The 14,906-nt window shown below is 45.4% G+C and overlaps 1 protein-coding gene across 2 annotated transcripts in view; it reads right to left on the bottom strand.

Annotated features, from left to right (window-relative positions):
* The window catches only part of PTDSS2 (phosphatidylserine synthase 2), a 105,635-nt gene that overhangs the window by 43,957 nt on the left and 46,772 nt on the right, over nucleotides 1-14,906 (bottom strand). For both annotated transcript variants that reach the window (XM_075325418.1, XM_075325417.1), the window contains exon 2: nucleotides 1,501-1,602. In XM_075325418.1, coding sequence (XP_075181533.1) covers nucleotides 1,501-1,602 — 102 coding nt within the window. The remainder of the gene's footprint in view (nucleotides 1-1,500; nucleotides 1,603-14,906) is intronic.

The raw sequence follows: 14,906 nt of genomic DNA, 5'->3' as shown, positions 1-14,906 counted from the left end.
TCACTGATGCACGCACTGGGAACTCTCAAACAAAACATCAGAGTGGAAGTTGGGGGGGGGGGAAAGTGGAGTAAAGAGGGAACTGTGGGAAACTTTTAAGGTATTAAAAAAAAAAACAACTACTAGTTTATTACATTACAGAGATATTTAAGATTAAACTTTGCTTTGGTTTCGGACCACCCATTTAAGGGCAAGTGCAGATGGGTACACTATGCTGCGGTGTTGGATGTTGCAGGTTTTCTGCACCTATTCGCTGTATTAAGTTACTTATATTTTTCATTGTTCGTTTTTTTAAAGTGTTTATCTTTTTGGTATGTTATGCTTTAAATAAATCGGCTTTGTTTTTGGAACTTTTTGGGAATCTGGCAATGGCAAAACACTATTGTTACAGTCCTGTAACACGGCATAAGCTTCTTACCTGTGGATCTAATGCCAATCTATGGCGAGAATCTGCACATAAAATTCAGCAAACACACAAGAGAACAAAAAACGCACTGCAGATCAGTTTACACAGCATACAAGAAAAAGCAAGCACAGTGTGAATTACATTTCTGTAGATCCCATCCACTTTGCTGGAACCATAAGATAGAATATTTTTGTTGAGCAAAAAACGCTGTGAGTAATAAACGAAAGACTAATCATTTAAACAATCAGATGTCACCACCCTTGCCAGCCTGGTTACTCTACACAACTAGAAAAGTAAATGGAAATTAAGGGAATTTGTCCCCAGTTTTTTGCCACCTAATCTGAGAGCAGCAGGATCCTGATTCCAGTAATGTGTTACTTACTAGGCTGCTTAATGTAGTTTTGATAAAAATCACTGATTAATCAGCAGTAGATTATCATTATAGGACTACTTGGCCTGCTGCAGGTAGTCCAGCATATTCATGAGCTCTGTATAACTGCCAGATCTGCAGCAGAGAAAACATAGATTTTATCAAAATGACAGCAAACAGCCCAGTAAGTGACACATCGCTGGCATCAGCGTCTCTGTCTCTACATTATGCTGCTCTCAGATGGGGGAGCAAACAGCTGGTGACAGATTCCCTTTAAGCTTTCCGGAGTCTGGGAAACCAAAAAAAGGCACAAAAGGCGACCATTTGTCATCCAGAAATGACCCGGATACACCTTTTAAAGGAATTGTACCAATACAAATGATCAGCTATCCACATCGCTCCATGTGAGCCAGGCCCTCCGGAATGATCACCACCACCCCATGCATAGAGTGGTCAGATACGGCAGCATACAGCCTTTGTGCATGGCGCACTTCAGAGCTCCTTCCCGATATCCTATGGGTAAGTGATCATTTGCAATCCTTGTACATCCCCTTTAAAAGCATGACTTCAGTTTCAGAAAACTTTCCAGATAACCAGCATTCTCTAATGTTTTATCGGCGATGCCTGGAGAGTTTTAGGCTATTTTTTATACTAGTGTGCACAGGGCTTAGTAAAGAGCTGTAATCTGGTCAGTTAGTAAATATTACATACAATAGGACGTTACCTTTTTGTATTAAAGGCTGTGTCTTGTGGCGTCTCTTCAAGTAAAGTGACATATACCAAGGAACACGTCAGGATAAATAAGACGGTTAAGGTGTGCGCTCTCCTGTAAACATATCATGAAAAGGAAGGAAAATAAAAAGGTTATTACAATGTGGTAATGATTGATCTACATACAACTCAAGGATGCTTTAGTAATCTCGGGGGGAATCTGACAGTTTCAAGGTTGTATTCACTGGATATGTAATAACACTTAGGGCACCATACACCGGATAAAGCTGGCCACACCCACTAATAAAGCAAGGGGTAGCCCCCAATTCACTAAATCAGGTGAGGTCAGGGGAGATCAGTATGAATCTTAACATTCAATCCTTTTCAATAGATAAGCCACCGGCAGAGCCATTCGGCAGCTGCTTTCTCATCTATCCCTTCAGCAAAGACACGTTTGGTGGGTAATGAGGATACATTGCGCAGTGCTGGATAAGCCATCCGTTATGTGTATTGCCAGCGTAACATCCGTGTGGACCCCTACAGATCCCGAGTCTTCGCTCAGCTATTTTTCCCTCTTCTCCAATCAAGTCTTTGACACTGATGAAGCTAGATAAGAGTGGCACATCGCTCAGCTATCACCATATCTAGGATTACAGTGCCAGGACAACTCCTCCGGGGTGCCGGCTTGTGTCTAGGACAAGATGGGGTACACAAGTCAATCAATAGAGTCCCCAGTAGACCCATAATGATTTAAACAGTTACTTCATATCCAGTGGATGGATGAAAAAAGGCTATTCAGATCTAACCAAGTTAACAGGACCCAGAAAATGCTAAACGTTTTTATCCAAGAAAAAATAGGGTTGTCTGCTACTTTTATATAGATGACCTATCTTTAAAGGGGTATTCCCATCTCCAAGATCCTATCCCAATATGTAGTAGGTGTAATAATCCTATTAGCAAATACCTCCATAGAAACGTAGTATAGTTCTTCAGATTCACTATGTCGCTTACCTCATGTGCAGGGCATTGCAGTACCTTAAGAATCCATGGTTATGACCACTAGCAACTAAGTGGCCATATGTGTGGTCGTAGCCGTGAATACCCAAGGTGCAATGCCCTGCACATGAGGAAGTGACATAGTGAATCAGGAGAACTATACTACATTTCTATTTGGAGGTATTTGCTAATATTATTATTATTATTACACCTACTACATATTGGGATCAGATCTTGGAGATGGGAATACCCCTTTAAGGTCTCCATACACATTAGATCAAAGTCAACTAAACACGTGATGGGTATGGGGGCTTCCTAACTCTTCCCCAACAGATGATATCAGGAGAAAGAAGGATTAGGCAAGTTGGTCTTTCAATGCCTGGTCTCTCTCTATTATTCCAGGGGAGACGAGCGGCAATCAGAGTGTCTGGCAGGGTCTTTCTCCTTTAGGCTATGTGCCCACGTTGCGTCGTGTCCCTGCAGACATTTGACAGTACATGTGCACGGCAAATCGCTGCAGAAACACTGCGCAATGAATGAAGTGAAAAAGATGATTTCAAGCGCTCTGGATGCAGCCCCCACCATAGACAGAGCGGGGGCTGCATCCAAAGCGCACAGAATAAGTGACTTGTTGCTTTTTAAGAACACAGCGTTTTGGCAGCATGCAAATCACTGCGTTCTAAAACGCAACGTGCGCATGGATAATGCAAAATCTACATAGATTGGGGACGCAGGACGCATGCAGTTACACTGCAGTGCAATACACAGCGTAACTGTACGCAAATACGCAACGTGTGCACAGAGCCTTAACCCCGTTGAAAACCCATGAATGCTTGGCTGGATGCTCAAGTGTGTAGAATCGGTGGAAGAGATAGCTTTATATTCATCCAACATCCCTCTCGTGTATGGCCAGATGTAGGGCTGGTCATCAATATCATAGGTAACCGATCATCAGGTCGGGCTGGATGTAAATAATACACAAGGCATCTGCTGCCACCTACTGTCAATCAGCTATTCTAGTCAATTATCTAAAGGGCTTCAATATCAAAGTCGTGGACAAGCCCTTTAACATGAAGCACAATAAAAGATCCAGTAATGTACAATACAACAACTGTGTATTACAAAAAGGTTACAAGCAGGCGTAGGCAACCCCTCAACCATGACCTCCCACTATGATCCGGGGTGGAGAGATAAGAAGCAGCTCTTCCTCTGGTGGTCCGGGTCCGGCCATGTAATTATATGGACACCACGTTTCCTGAACGGCCACATGTGGTATCACATTTCCCCCTGTACTGGCTGCAGCCGACAACATCTACCCCTGGGAAACAGCTAACAGGTGATCACTGCTTGTAATTAAAGGGGTTTTTTTGGACAATGACAGTCCCTCTACTAGTCATACAACTAATTATCGCACATATGACTCTAAAATGCAAAGTTTTTCATAATAACTCACATAGAAAGTTCTCATGACTAATACAGAACAGAAAAGACCTATTGCTACAACCCTTAAACCTCCTACCAAAGCTATTCTCCTACTATGAAGGCCACAAATACTGTGAGGAGGGCAGGTGGACAAAGCCTAAAGGAAGAATGAAGTCTACACAATGGACAACCTGGAGAGAATGAAACCTGCTCATAGAAAAAAGTCCAAACTATGGCTATGTGCACATGCTGCGTTTTTTTGACGCTGCGTTTTTGGCTGCTAAAAACGCACAAAAATGCACCCGCGGCAAAAAACAAGTTTTTTCAGCTCAAAAAAAAAGTTGTGTGCGGATAGCAAAAATGAAAACTCAGACTTTGCTGGGGAAGCAGAGTCATGCAGTTTTGAGGCCAAAAACGCACCCGAAAACCGTGCAAAAACGCCACGAAAAACGCACTGTGCGCACATCGCATAAGAGGTATTTCATGAACAGAGGATCCATGCTTGGTCACCTTCAACTTCCAGAGTTATTGCCAAGTACAATTATAATGTATAGATTAGAGAGATTAGGGACATAAAATACAAGTTCATAAAATAATAAACCGCTTCTGACAAGGTTTTTATTGTGTTCTGTTTTTATGCAAATAGTTCTACATAAAGTCATGTCATCCTGTGAGCTGACCCAGAGTCCATAGTCTGACTGCAAAGCAGTGGGACGAGATCAACACCACATATTACCGTGAGACAGTACCAGTGTCACTAATGTAACAGTGACACCCACAACTCTAAAAGGACTAATCTAGTAGTCGGGAGTTGTCCTTTTGTCTTAAGCTTTTAGACCTTTCAGAGTCAGCAGATACACGATACAAGAGGCGAAGGGCCACTGCAGGCGAGGCGAAGGGCCGCTGCAGGCGAGGCGAAGGGCCGCTGCAGGCGAGGCGAAGGGCCGCTGCAGGCGAGGCGAAGGGCCGCTGCAGGCGAGGCGAAGGGCCGCTGCAGGCGAGGCGAAGGGCCGCTGCAGGCGAGGCGAAGGGCCGCTGCAGGCGAAGCGAAGGGCCGCTGCAGGAGAAGCGAAGGGCCGCTGCAGGAGAAGCGAAGGGCCGCTGCAGGAGAAGCGAAGGGCCGCTGCAGGAGAAGCGAAGGGCCGCTGCAGGAGAAGCGAAGGGCCGCTGCAGGAGAAGCGAAGGGCCGCTGCAGGAGAAGCGAAGGGCCGCTGCAGGAGAAGCAAAGGGCCGCTGCAGGAGAAGCGAAGGGCCACTGCAGGAGAAGCGAAGGGCCACTGCAGGAGAAGCGAAGGGCCACTGCAGGAGAAGCGAAGGGCCACTGCAGGAGAAGCGAAGGGCCACTGCAGGAGAAGCGAAGGGCCACTGCAGGAGAAGCGAAGGGCCACTGCAGGAGAAGCGAAGGGCCACTGCAGGAGAAGCGAAGGGCCACTGCAGGAGAAGCGAAGGCCACTGCAGGAGGGGGAAGTCAGCCTAACGCCTCACAGGGAAGGGAGGGCTGGTTTATTACCAATCTCTGCCTTCCTGATCACTATCCTATAAAGTGATCATTGTCTGCCAAGGGTGAGCAAAAGCTGCTGGGTATTAGCAGATCCAGATTATCTCTGCAGTGGAGGCAGGAGGTTCAATTTGCTGGTACATTAAGGCCCTGTGCGCACTAGCAAATGGAATTTTCTTAAGAAAATTCCGCAGGCTCTGAAAGATTTTCGCACCCGCGAAAAAAAAAAACGCAGCAAAATCCGCATGCTTTTTTTTGTGCAGTTTTTCCGTGGGTTGGTACATGTGTTTTAATGCATTCAATGCAATAAAGCACATTGAAAAAAAAAGACACACTGCAGTTCTCGCGAGTGGTAGTGTGTTCACATTGCCGACCGTGAGAAATGACCTGTAATTACCTCTGCAGTCTCGTTACGAGGCTGCATTAAGTACAGTGTGTCAGTCGCGGCTGGATGCAAGCGTCGTGGGACCTCGGTGGATTATACCGGAGCTATGTGGTGGGAGGGGTTAATAAAGTGGTGAAAGAGGGGGCTTTTTTGTCTTTTATTTAAAATAAAGGATTTTTCGGGGTGTGTGTGTGTGTGTGTGTGTGTGTGTGTGTGTGTGTGTGTGTGTGTGTGTGTGTGTGTGTGTGTGTGTGTGTACTTTACTTACGGGTTAATCATGTAAGCTGTCTCATAGACGCTGCCATGATTGAGCCTGGACTTAAATGGCAGAGATCCGCTGGATGCGACATAATGGATGCGACAGTCCTGGGGCAGCTGCGGGATGATATTCTCGGCTGCGGGAGGAAGGGGGGGGGGCATTAAGCCTGGCCCTCCCCAGCTTGAGAATACCGAGCCGCCGCCGTGTGTTTACCTCGGCTGGACGGTAAAAATAAGGCGGGGCCCGCGTTTGTTTTTTTTTGTTTTTTATTTTATGTGTACGTTTGATTTCTATGTGTATTCTATATATCTGTGTGTGAGTGTGATCTGTGTATGTTTACCCTCTACTCCGCTTCCTCTTCCTGTCATAATGACATCACTTCCCTGCAAAACACAGGGCAGTGATGAACATTATGTCCCGAAAAACGCGAAATAACGTGGAAAGAACACAGGAAAAAGCAATGAACCGCACAGAATTTGCTACCTGCATTATTCCCTGCAGGATTTCACGATTACATTACAGTCAATGGAGTGAAATCCCGCAGCTATCTGCGGAAAAAAAGTGACATGCAATTGTTTTTGCTGCGAAAATCCCGCAGCAAAACATGTAGCTGTCAAAATCTGCGTAGTGCGCACAGCATTTTTTTTCCCATAGGATTTGCTGGTGAATCACTGCAGAGATGTCATGAACATTTTCTGCAGCAAAACATGCAGCAAATCCGCGGTAAAATCCAGCAAGTGCGCAAAAGGCCTAATGGAACTCATCAATTTAAATAAATAAAATGTATATGTTAAATGTTCAAATGCTCCTCAAAAAGGTTGTATCTTACACCAGTGAACAATACATGAAAGGACTATCAAAAAAAATAAAAATAAATAAAACAAAAATTTGAAACTAAAATTAAAAAAAAAAAAAAAAGTCTGCCAGTCAAAACCAATGTTTCTTCTAGCTTTGTCCCGAGAAAACCCCATCCCCCCAAAAAAACATGATATATAAAAGCAATTATAACAGAATGCAAAACACAACTTAAACTGCATTTTAGTATAGCAGCCCTTTTACAATTCCTGCTTTAACACAAGAAAAAACAAAACACAAGGGAAGAAAAATTACAGGTAAAAATGTCAGACAATCAATTTTTCTTTTAAGTGCTGCATACGGGTCCTAATGTCTGACATTATTTTTACCTGTAGTTTTTCTTTCTTTCCTTGTTTTTTTTTTTTTTGTTCTTTCTAGTATTAAAGCATTATTTAGAATTTTTAAAACCGTATGTGTATAGTCATCAATGTCACAAAGTTTGCAGGGTCTTGAACCGGATGCCAGGCTCTCATCCATGAAGCGTCCTGTGTGAACAGAGGCATCCCCTCCGATCTGCACTAGACGGCCTTCTCCTGCAGAGGAGGTGGCAGGAGACATCAATCCTGAGCAGATTGATTTGGAGGAAGGACTATTGTTATCATAGAGCACTTTACAGATAAACATTTTAGCAAAGTGCATAGAAGTTCAATTTCCAAGTAATTCTTTACTAGTGATTGCAGGCGTCTGTTTCTTTGCAATTCCTTCCTTGCAGATATTTTGATAGCAGCTGTGAAAAATGATGACAGATTCCCTTTAAATGGTGGGAATGGCCTTTAAAATGCTGATATATTAAAAAAAAAAAAAAAAAAAAAAAATATAGTGAATTCATTCATGGAAAGCATGCCTTATCTAAGAAGAGAAAAGTGCAGCAGTATCACACCACAGTAAAAAGGATTAGGGAAATGAGCCTGTCATAATTAGAAGGTGAGAGCGGCACACTCCCACAGAAGGAGGAAAAAAGCAAACTAAGCCGACTAATGCCTCTCAATTAACCTAAAAGAGCAATTAAAATCCATTTAGCCTCTGGCATCTAAGGAAGCAGGTATGTAATGGTGTATTGCTGTCTTACCTAGGACTGTTATATTTCCCACTCTCTGCTCCTAGTAACGGCAGCGCTGAAGGATCAAACGATACAGTGCGAGAAAACCATCAGTTGGAGTGAGAAGGTTCAATGAAGAAATGTAGGTATGTTAATTATGGTGTCAAGTGGGTTTTATTAGGCTATTGTAGTCATAAAAGGGAATCAGTCAGTAACACATGCCCCAGGCGGGCAGATGTAGTCAGGATAGGGCACCTATTTTGCTGCATTATTGTGCCCTGTGGCACAGAAATGTGCTATTTATGCACACCAGGCTCACAGGCACTGGTGGGGGTATTGGGGCCCATCAGTCCTCAGCTCCCTGGCTGTGCTCCGCTGGTGCTGACCTTGTTCCATGACTGACAGAAGAGACGCTGTGCTGCATGACAATCTCTGTTCTCCAATGTCAATCAAGCAGGGCAGGGTGGAGAGAACCAGTGCAAGGGCTGCAACTGCACCAATGCAGGTCAGAGCCCAAGCTGCATGGTGATAAAATACAAATTTCTGCGCAAACAGGGCACCAAATTGTGGTGAAATAGGGATCCATGGAAATGTTTTACACTGTCCGATCACCACTTTCCTGGACCAAATATTACTGACAGACTCCTTTTAAAGAGTTAAACACCTTAAAAGGGGTTGTCCATCACTCGTACGTACTCTTATTATTTTCACCAGTGTGAAATGAAACAAATAAATACCTCCCTCAATGGCGCAGCTCCAGCAATGTTGGCGCTCGGTCTCCCAGGCCATGGCAGCCCCTCAGTAGTGGGTAATGGGGTGCAGTTCTCACACCTCCTTCGGACCTATCAGGTTGGTCTGAAGGAAGGGAGTGAAGCAGGACATTGGCATAATCTCACGCAGGTCCTGGGAAACTCACCGCTGAAATGGTGCTGATGAGAATGTGTTACTACCGTGTTTTTCTAAAAATAAGCCCTAGCAGGGATTTTCAGCATTTTCGGAGAAAGGCTTAAATATAAGCTCTCCCCCGAAAATAAGCCCTAGTCGCGGATCAATAATGAAGTGTGCGTGCAGCTAAAAAAGTTAGATACTGCAGGACACTTCATTATACACAGCGGCACCCGGCAATTACACTCACCCGACACTGAGTGGCAGGACTTGTAGCTATCGCACACCCGCACTCATCAGCTCACACACACACACACACACACACACACACACACACACAAACATCAGATCGCACACACAAACATCGGATCACACGCATCGGATCACACGCAAACATCAAATCACACACACAAACAAACATCGGATCACACACACATCAGATCGCATACACACTCACCTCATCCAGCGACACCGATCTCTTCTCGCCGGGAGAATCCTGAGAGGCAGTGGAGCGCAACGAACAGAACCTGCGGCCGGACACGTGACTTGCTCTCATTCCCTGCTGCCGTAAGTGCTGGATGTGATGTGTGTGTGTGCCTGCGATCGGCTGTGTGTGTGATCTGCTGTGTAGATCTGCGATCTGCTGTGTGTGTGTGTGTGTGTGTGTGTGTGTGTGTGTGTGTGTGTGTGTGTGTGTGTGTGTGTCTGCGATCTGCTGTGTGTGTCAGCCAGCAGCAGGGTAGGGTGGCGTGCAGCACCAACCGATCACAGGAGGACCTTGGAACCACGCAGATGTCCTGGTCTGGTGAGTATAAGTCCCCTGGGAAGTGGGGGGGGGGGGTCTGCTTTTTTGGGGGGTAAACTTACCCCCAACCGTGTTTCTCCAAGAATAAGACCTCCTCCAAAAATAAGCCCTAGTGCTTTTTTGGGGGGCAAAAAAAATATAAGAGACAGTGTCTTATTTTTGGAAAAACACAGTATATTCCACAATATAAAATAAAAGCCCTCCAGTGATAGCACAGCTCCAGCTACGCTGGATCTCCCAGGACATGGGGGCCCATCAGCAGTGGGTAACGGCGTGCAGTGCTCACCTCCTTCTGACATCTCAGGTTCATCTGAAGGAATTGTGAGTGAAGCTGGCCATTGGCATAATGTCAGGCAGGCCTTGGAAATCTCACCACCGACATCGCTGGAATGGTGTCTGTGAGAATGTGTTACTATGTTCCCCAATGTAAAATAAAAGTAGAGATCACCCAAACAGTGGACAGCTCCTTTAAGTTATCAGAAACCAGTCAGCTGAATGCTATTCCTCCCAAATGTCTGTACATATATCCACCGGGCTTGGATGAGTCTGCACATATTCTGGATAGAGGGGACTAAGATACTGCCAGACACCCCACGCGGCTCATCTAATAGATGGGTAGGGCATATTGAATTTCAACATGCACAGTCCAACAGCGGCTGTAAGGCGGAGAGTCAGGAAATCACCATACACAATTTGCAGGTTTGGTAAAGATTCAAATCATATGGGTACCAAATATGATGGAAACACAAATTTATGGGCCAGTACTGTACGTTGAAATATACCATCAGTGCACAGGAGCTCTTAAGAATGGCTTCTACGTAAATAGGGCTACTGAAATTATTTGTACAATTCAGGGTTTATAAACAGATGTACTAAAGAACGAGAACAGCTACCGGTTTAGTAACATAGGAAACCAGATTCAGCTAAAACACAGCAGCAGGTAAATATTAACGGCTCTCTGGAATACAGCCCTTTCTGCTTATAGCATTTGTTTTCGCGCCTCTGACCACCTTCCCTATATCTACAAGATGCTCTTGCAATGAGCAGCTTTGCAAACCCTGCAGTGCTGGCAGCAAATTATAGGGACTGGTCCTGCTTTACAAGACCTGACCCTGCAGCTCCTCCTTGTCTTCTGAAGCTAAGATTGAGGAGGGGGGTAAGGTGCTCCTCTGCAACTGGAAACGGTCAGATAGTGGCCAGGCACACTACCCGTATCGGATAGTAGTCCGGATCAGGTTAAGAGACCAATGCAGTACAATAATCTAGAAGCAAACCAACAGAGGATTACAACTGTACAAGATGGCCGGCTACTTACAAGGTCCATTTACAGGTCTCAGAAGCAACATGCATTTACCCATGAATTAAATGGCAGTTATGGCATCCTCTCAACTCCACTCCTCCAGTATATAAAGTTTTCACGACAACATACATATGCTAAATGGAAAGTTTCAGTGTGGAATTTTGGCACCATTACAGAAATAAATCCTCTGCACACTAATTATTTCCAGCAGAAAAGCTGAGGATTAGCTTCATTGTATGACAGCGGGGATAATACCGGTGCGGATCTGCTGCATGCCCCCAGCACATCCACTGCAGAAATCCCAGCGGAAGCCTTGGATTTCTGTCACAGATCTTGTAGTAATAAATTACATCTTGGATTTGCAGTATCAAAAAACGTGACGCGTGACCGAGCCATTATGGTGCCATGCACCTTGGATAGCCACCCACCCACCCAACAGCAGCCACACAAACAGAGGAGTGTTATCATGCACTTTCAGTGGGACGGGGACCTTCCTGGCAGCAGCTCATCTGTGGGAACAAATGGATCAGGTGCTTAAATTAAAAATAACTGATCCTTAATGGGGGTGTCTCATCTAATTAAATGGGTAAAATTCCAAAGTGATGTAAAGCAAAAACAAAACCCCCCCACAACTTTCCAATTTACATCTTACTAAAGCACCACAGCAGAGTTTTTTGTTCTATTTCTTCAGCATGGTAGTGGCGATTTAATTCTAAGTCTAATGTCCCCGGTCTTATAATCAATTGCCACAGTATTCTTATATCATCAGTGTCTCTTCTATTTAGTTTCCGGTGACTTGTGACCTGCCAGCCGCTTCAGTGTGTCATGGAGCGGCCGGAAGTCACAACTGAAAATAAGTCTATGAGAACCTCATTCTGGCTATCATAGACTAGAATAATAATAATAATAATAATTAATAAATTGTATTCATTTATATAGCGCTATTAATTCCACAGCGCTTTACATACGATGGCAACACTGTCCCCATTGGGGCTTACAATCTAGAGTCCCTATCTGTAGGTCTTTGGAGTGTGGGAGGAAACCGGAGTACCCGGAGGAAACCCACACAAACACGGGGAGAACATACAAACTCCTTGCAGATCGTGTCCTTGGTGGGATTGAACGCAGGACCCCAGCGCTGCAAGACTGCAGTGGTAACCACTGAGCCACCGTGCCGCCCTAGTATTGATGATTTGTGATGAAATTTCTGACCAGTCTGAAGCTGCGCTCACAAGATGGCGCTGCAGGACCAGAGCAACACAAAAAAAAAAAAAAAAAAAAGAAGAGAGAGGGAAGACGCCAGAAGGCGAGTAAATAACAGGGGGGTAGGGAACTTAGAAATAAAGCAGCACTCCAGCAGGGTTTTATTATTCCCCAGTAGTGGAGTGGTGCTTTGAAAGTCTCAGTTCTGAAGAAAAGAAATTTTCATCTCTTCAGTTTACTGCTTGATGCATAGGTTAGTGTCCACCTCTGCAGAAATGGCAGATTTCTCCTAGGGAAGGGGAGCAGTATTTACAGGCAGTCTGCTATAGAGCTTGTAAAGCCTGCTCTGAAATTACATGTATCCAGCCATCTTCTGTGCCCTTGCTCTCTTCAATGCTGCAGCCAGAAAAGCTGGTTCTGCTTGCAGCATGGGCGAGCACAGTTCAGACCAGCAGTGCAGCCTCGCTGCTGGGCCAAATTCTCAACCATCAGGACTGCACAACCCGCTGCGGGGTAGAGTAGTATGTGTCTCAGGAAACGGCATTTAACACCACCGACATCTGTCGGGAAAGACTCATGGGTCCTCCGTACACACTAGATGGCTGGATTAGATGTGTACGGGTGTCTTCAAGTAAGCGTTGACTGATCTACTGGTCATTTATGGAAACAGCCAACAGCCATGGCATCAAGCACATCGTTAGCAGGAGCTTAATGTGGCTACAGACAGATCACAGTGAATTACTGTCAGCAAAGCATTACTGGTTAAAGGGAACCTGTCACCAGTTTTTTCCTCATTGAACCAAAAATATCCCCTTCTGCAGCTCCTGGGCTGCATTCTATGAAGGTGCACCTTGGCCCTGACTCCCCCCTCCAGACCCCAAAAATAACTATATAAAACTCGGCAGTTAGGTATGCTAATGACCTGTGTGGCTCAGACGGGCGGGCTCATTTTCTGCTCCTGTCCTCCCTGCTGCCGCTGTTCACCGTCCTCCTTTCTTGATTGACGTGATGACGCCACATCATCCACGTTGCTCTTTCAAATCTCGCGCCTGTGCAGCCATGTCCGCTCGCGCAGGTGCAGTTCGCTCTGCCATATTGCGGGCAGAGCACAAAACCTAGCTGCCCTCGCACACGCCAGTGAGCTAAATGCGCAGGCACGAGGATTAGGTCAGGTCAGAGGATGACGCAGTGACGCCATGCACACCGCCGACCATAATCTCGCACCTGTGCAAATAGCTCACCGGTGCGCGCAAGGGAAATTGTTTTCTGCTCTGCCCGCAATATGGCAGAGCGTACTGCACCTGTGCGAGCGGATATGGCTGCACAGGCGCGAGATTTGAAAGAGCAACGAGGATGATGATGGAGGAGTCATCACGTCAATCAAGAAAGGAGGACGGTGAACAGCGGCAGGAGGGGGGACAGGAGCAGAAAATGAGCCCGCCCATCTGAACCACACAGGTCATTAGCACATGTAACGGCCATGTTTTATAAAGTTATTTTTGGGGTCTGCAAGGGAAGTCAGGGCCAAGGTGCACCTTCATAGAATGCAGCCCAGGAGCTGCAGAAGGTGATATTTTTGGTTCAATAGGGAAAAAACTGGTGACAGGTTCCCTTTAAAGGTAATATGTTATATCACAGTGGGACCCTTCCGAAAAACACAAAGACAATGGAGGAGGATTGGATCAGTTGTGTTACCAGGAGTTTCTGCTCCTCATTTTTGGAGACAAAACAACTTAAAGAACTGTAAAAACATGTTAGTTCTGTCTTACCATCAATTAACTGACTTCCCTCCAGTGATATACCTATGACCCCTCCATTATCTGAGTGCAGTGGAATAAAATATAATAATGTTTATTCACTTATATAGCTCCATTAATTACACAGCACTTTACATACATTGGCAACACTGTCCCCATTGGGGCTCACAATCTAGGTTTCCCATGAGTATGTTTTTGGAGTGTGGGAGGAAACCCATGCAAACACGGGGAGAACATACAGACTCCTTGCAGATGATGTCCTTGGTGGGATTTGAACCCAGGACTGAAAGACTGCTAACCACTGAGCCACCGCCTATATATTCCACCCAGACGCAGGTGAGCAGAGGACGGTTTATTGTGGAACAAGCCACTGCACACAGATGAGGGATTCCGTTTAGACAAACCGTGTAAGGCTCTGTGCGCACTGGGAAATGGAATTTTCTTGTGAAAATTCCGCATCCTCTCAAAGATTACCGCACCCGCGGTAAAAAACCACACCCGAAAACCGCATGCGGTTTGCCGCGGTTTTACCGCGGTATTATTCGCGGTATTGCCGCGGTTTTGCCGCGTGCGGGTTGGGATGTGCTTTATTGCATTCAATGCAATAAAGCACATTGAAAAAGAAAAAAAAAAGTCATTTAATTCTGAGATAGTAGATAGACAGAAGAATAGATAGAGGGATAGATAGATAGATAGACAGATAGAGGGATAGATAGAAGGATAGATAGATGACAGATCGCTGCATTTCCCACGGTCGGCAGTGAGTTCACATTACCGGCCGTGGGAAATGACCGGTAATTACCTCTGCTGTCTGCTGCATTCAGCCTGTGTCTGTGACAGTCGCGGCTGGATGTCAGCAGTGCAGGACGCCGGAGCCGGAGCTGTGTGGATTACGCCGGAGCTTTGTTTGGGGGGGTTAATAAAATGGTGAACGAGGCTTGTTTGTTTTATTTAAAATAAAGGATTTTTCGGTGTCTGTGTTTTTTTCACTTTACTTACGGGTTGATCATGTCAG

Source organism: Anomaloglossus baeobatrachus, chromosome 10 (genome assembly GCF_048569485.1).
Source record: "Anomaloglossus baeobatrachus isolate aAnoBae1 chromosome 10, aAnoBae1.hap1, whole genome shotgun sequence".
In the NCBI taxonomy this organism is placed as follows: Eukaryota; Metazoa; Chordata; class Amphibia; order Anura; family Aromobatidae; genus Anomaloglossus; species Anomaloglossus baeobatrachus.
Note: the sequence above shows the minus strand (reverse complement) of the source record. Positions and strands in the feature narration are given on the sequence as shown.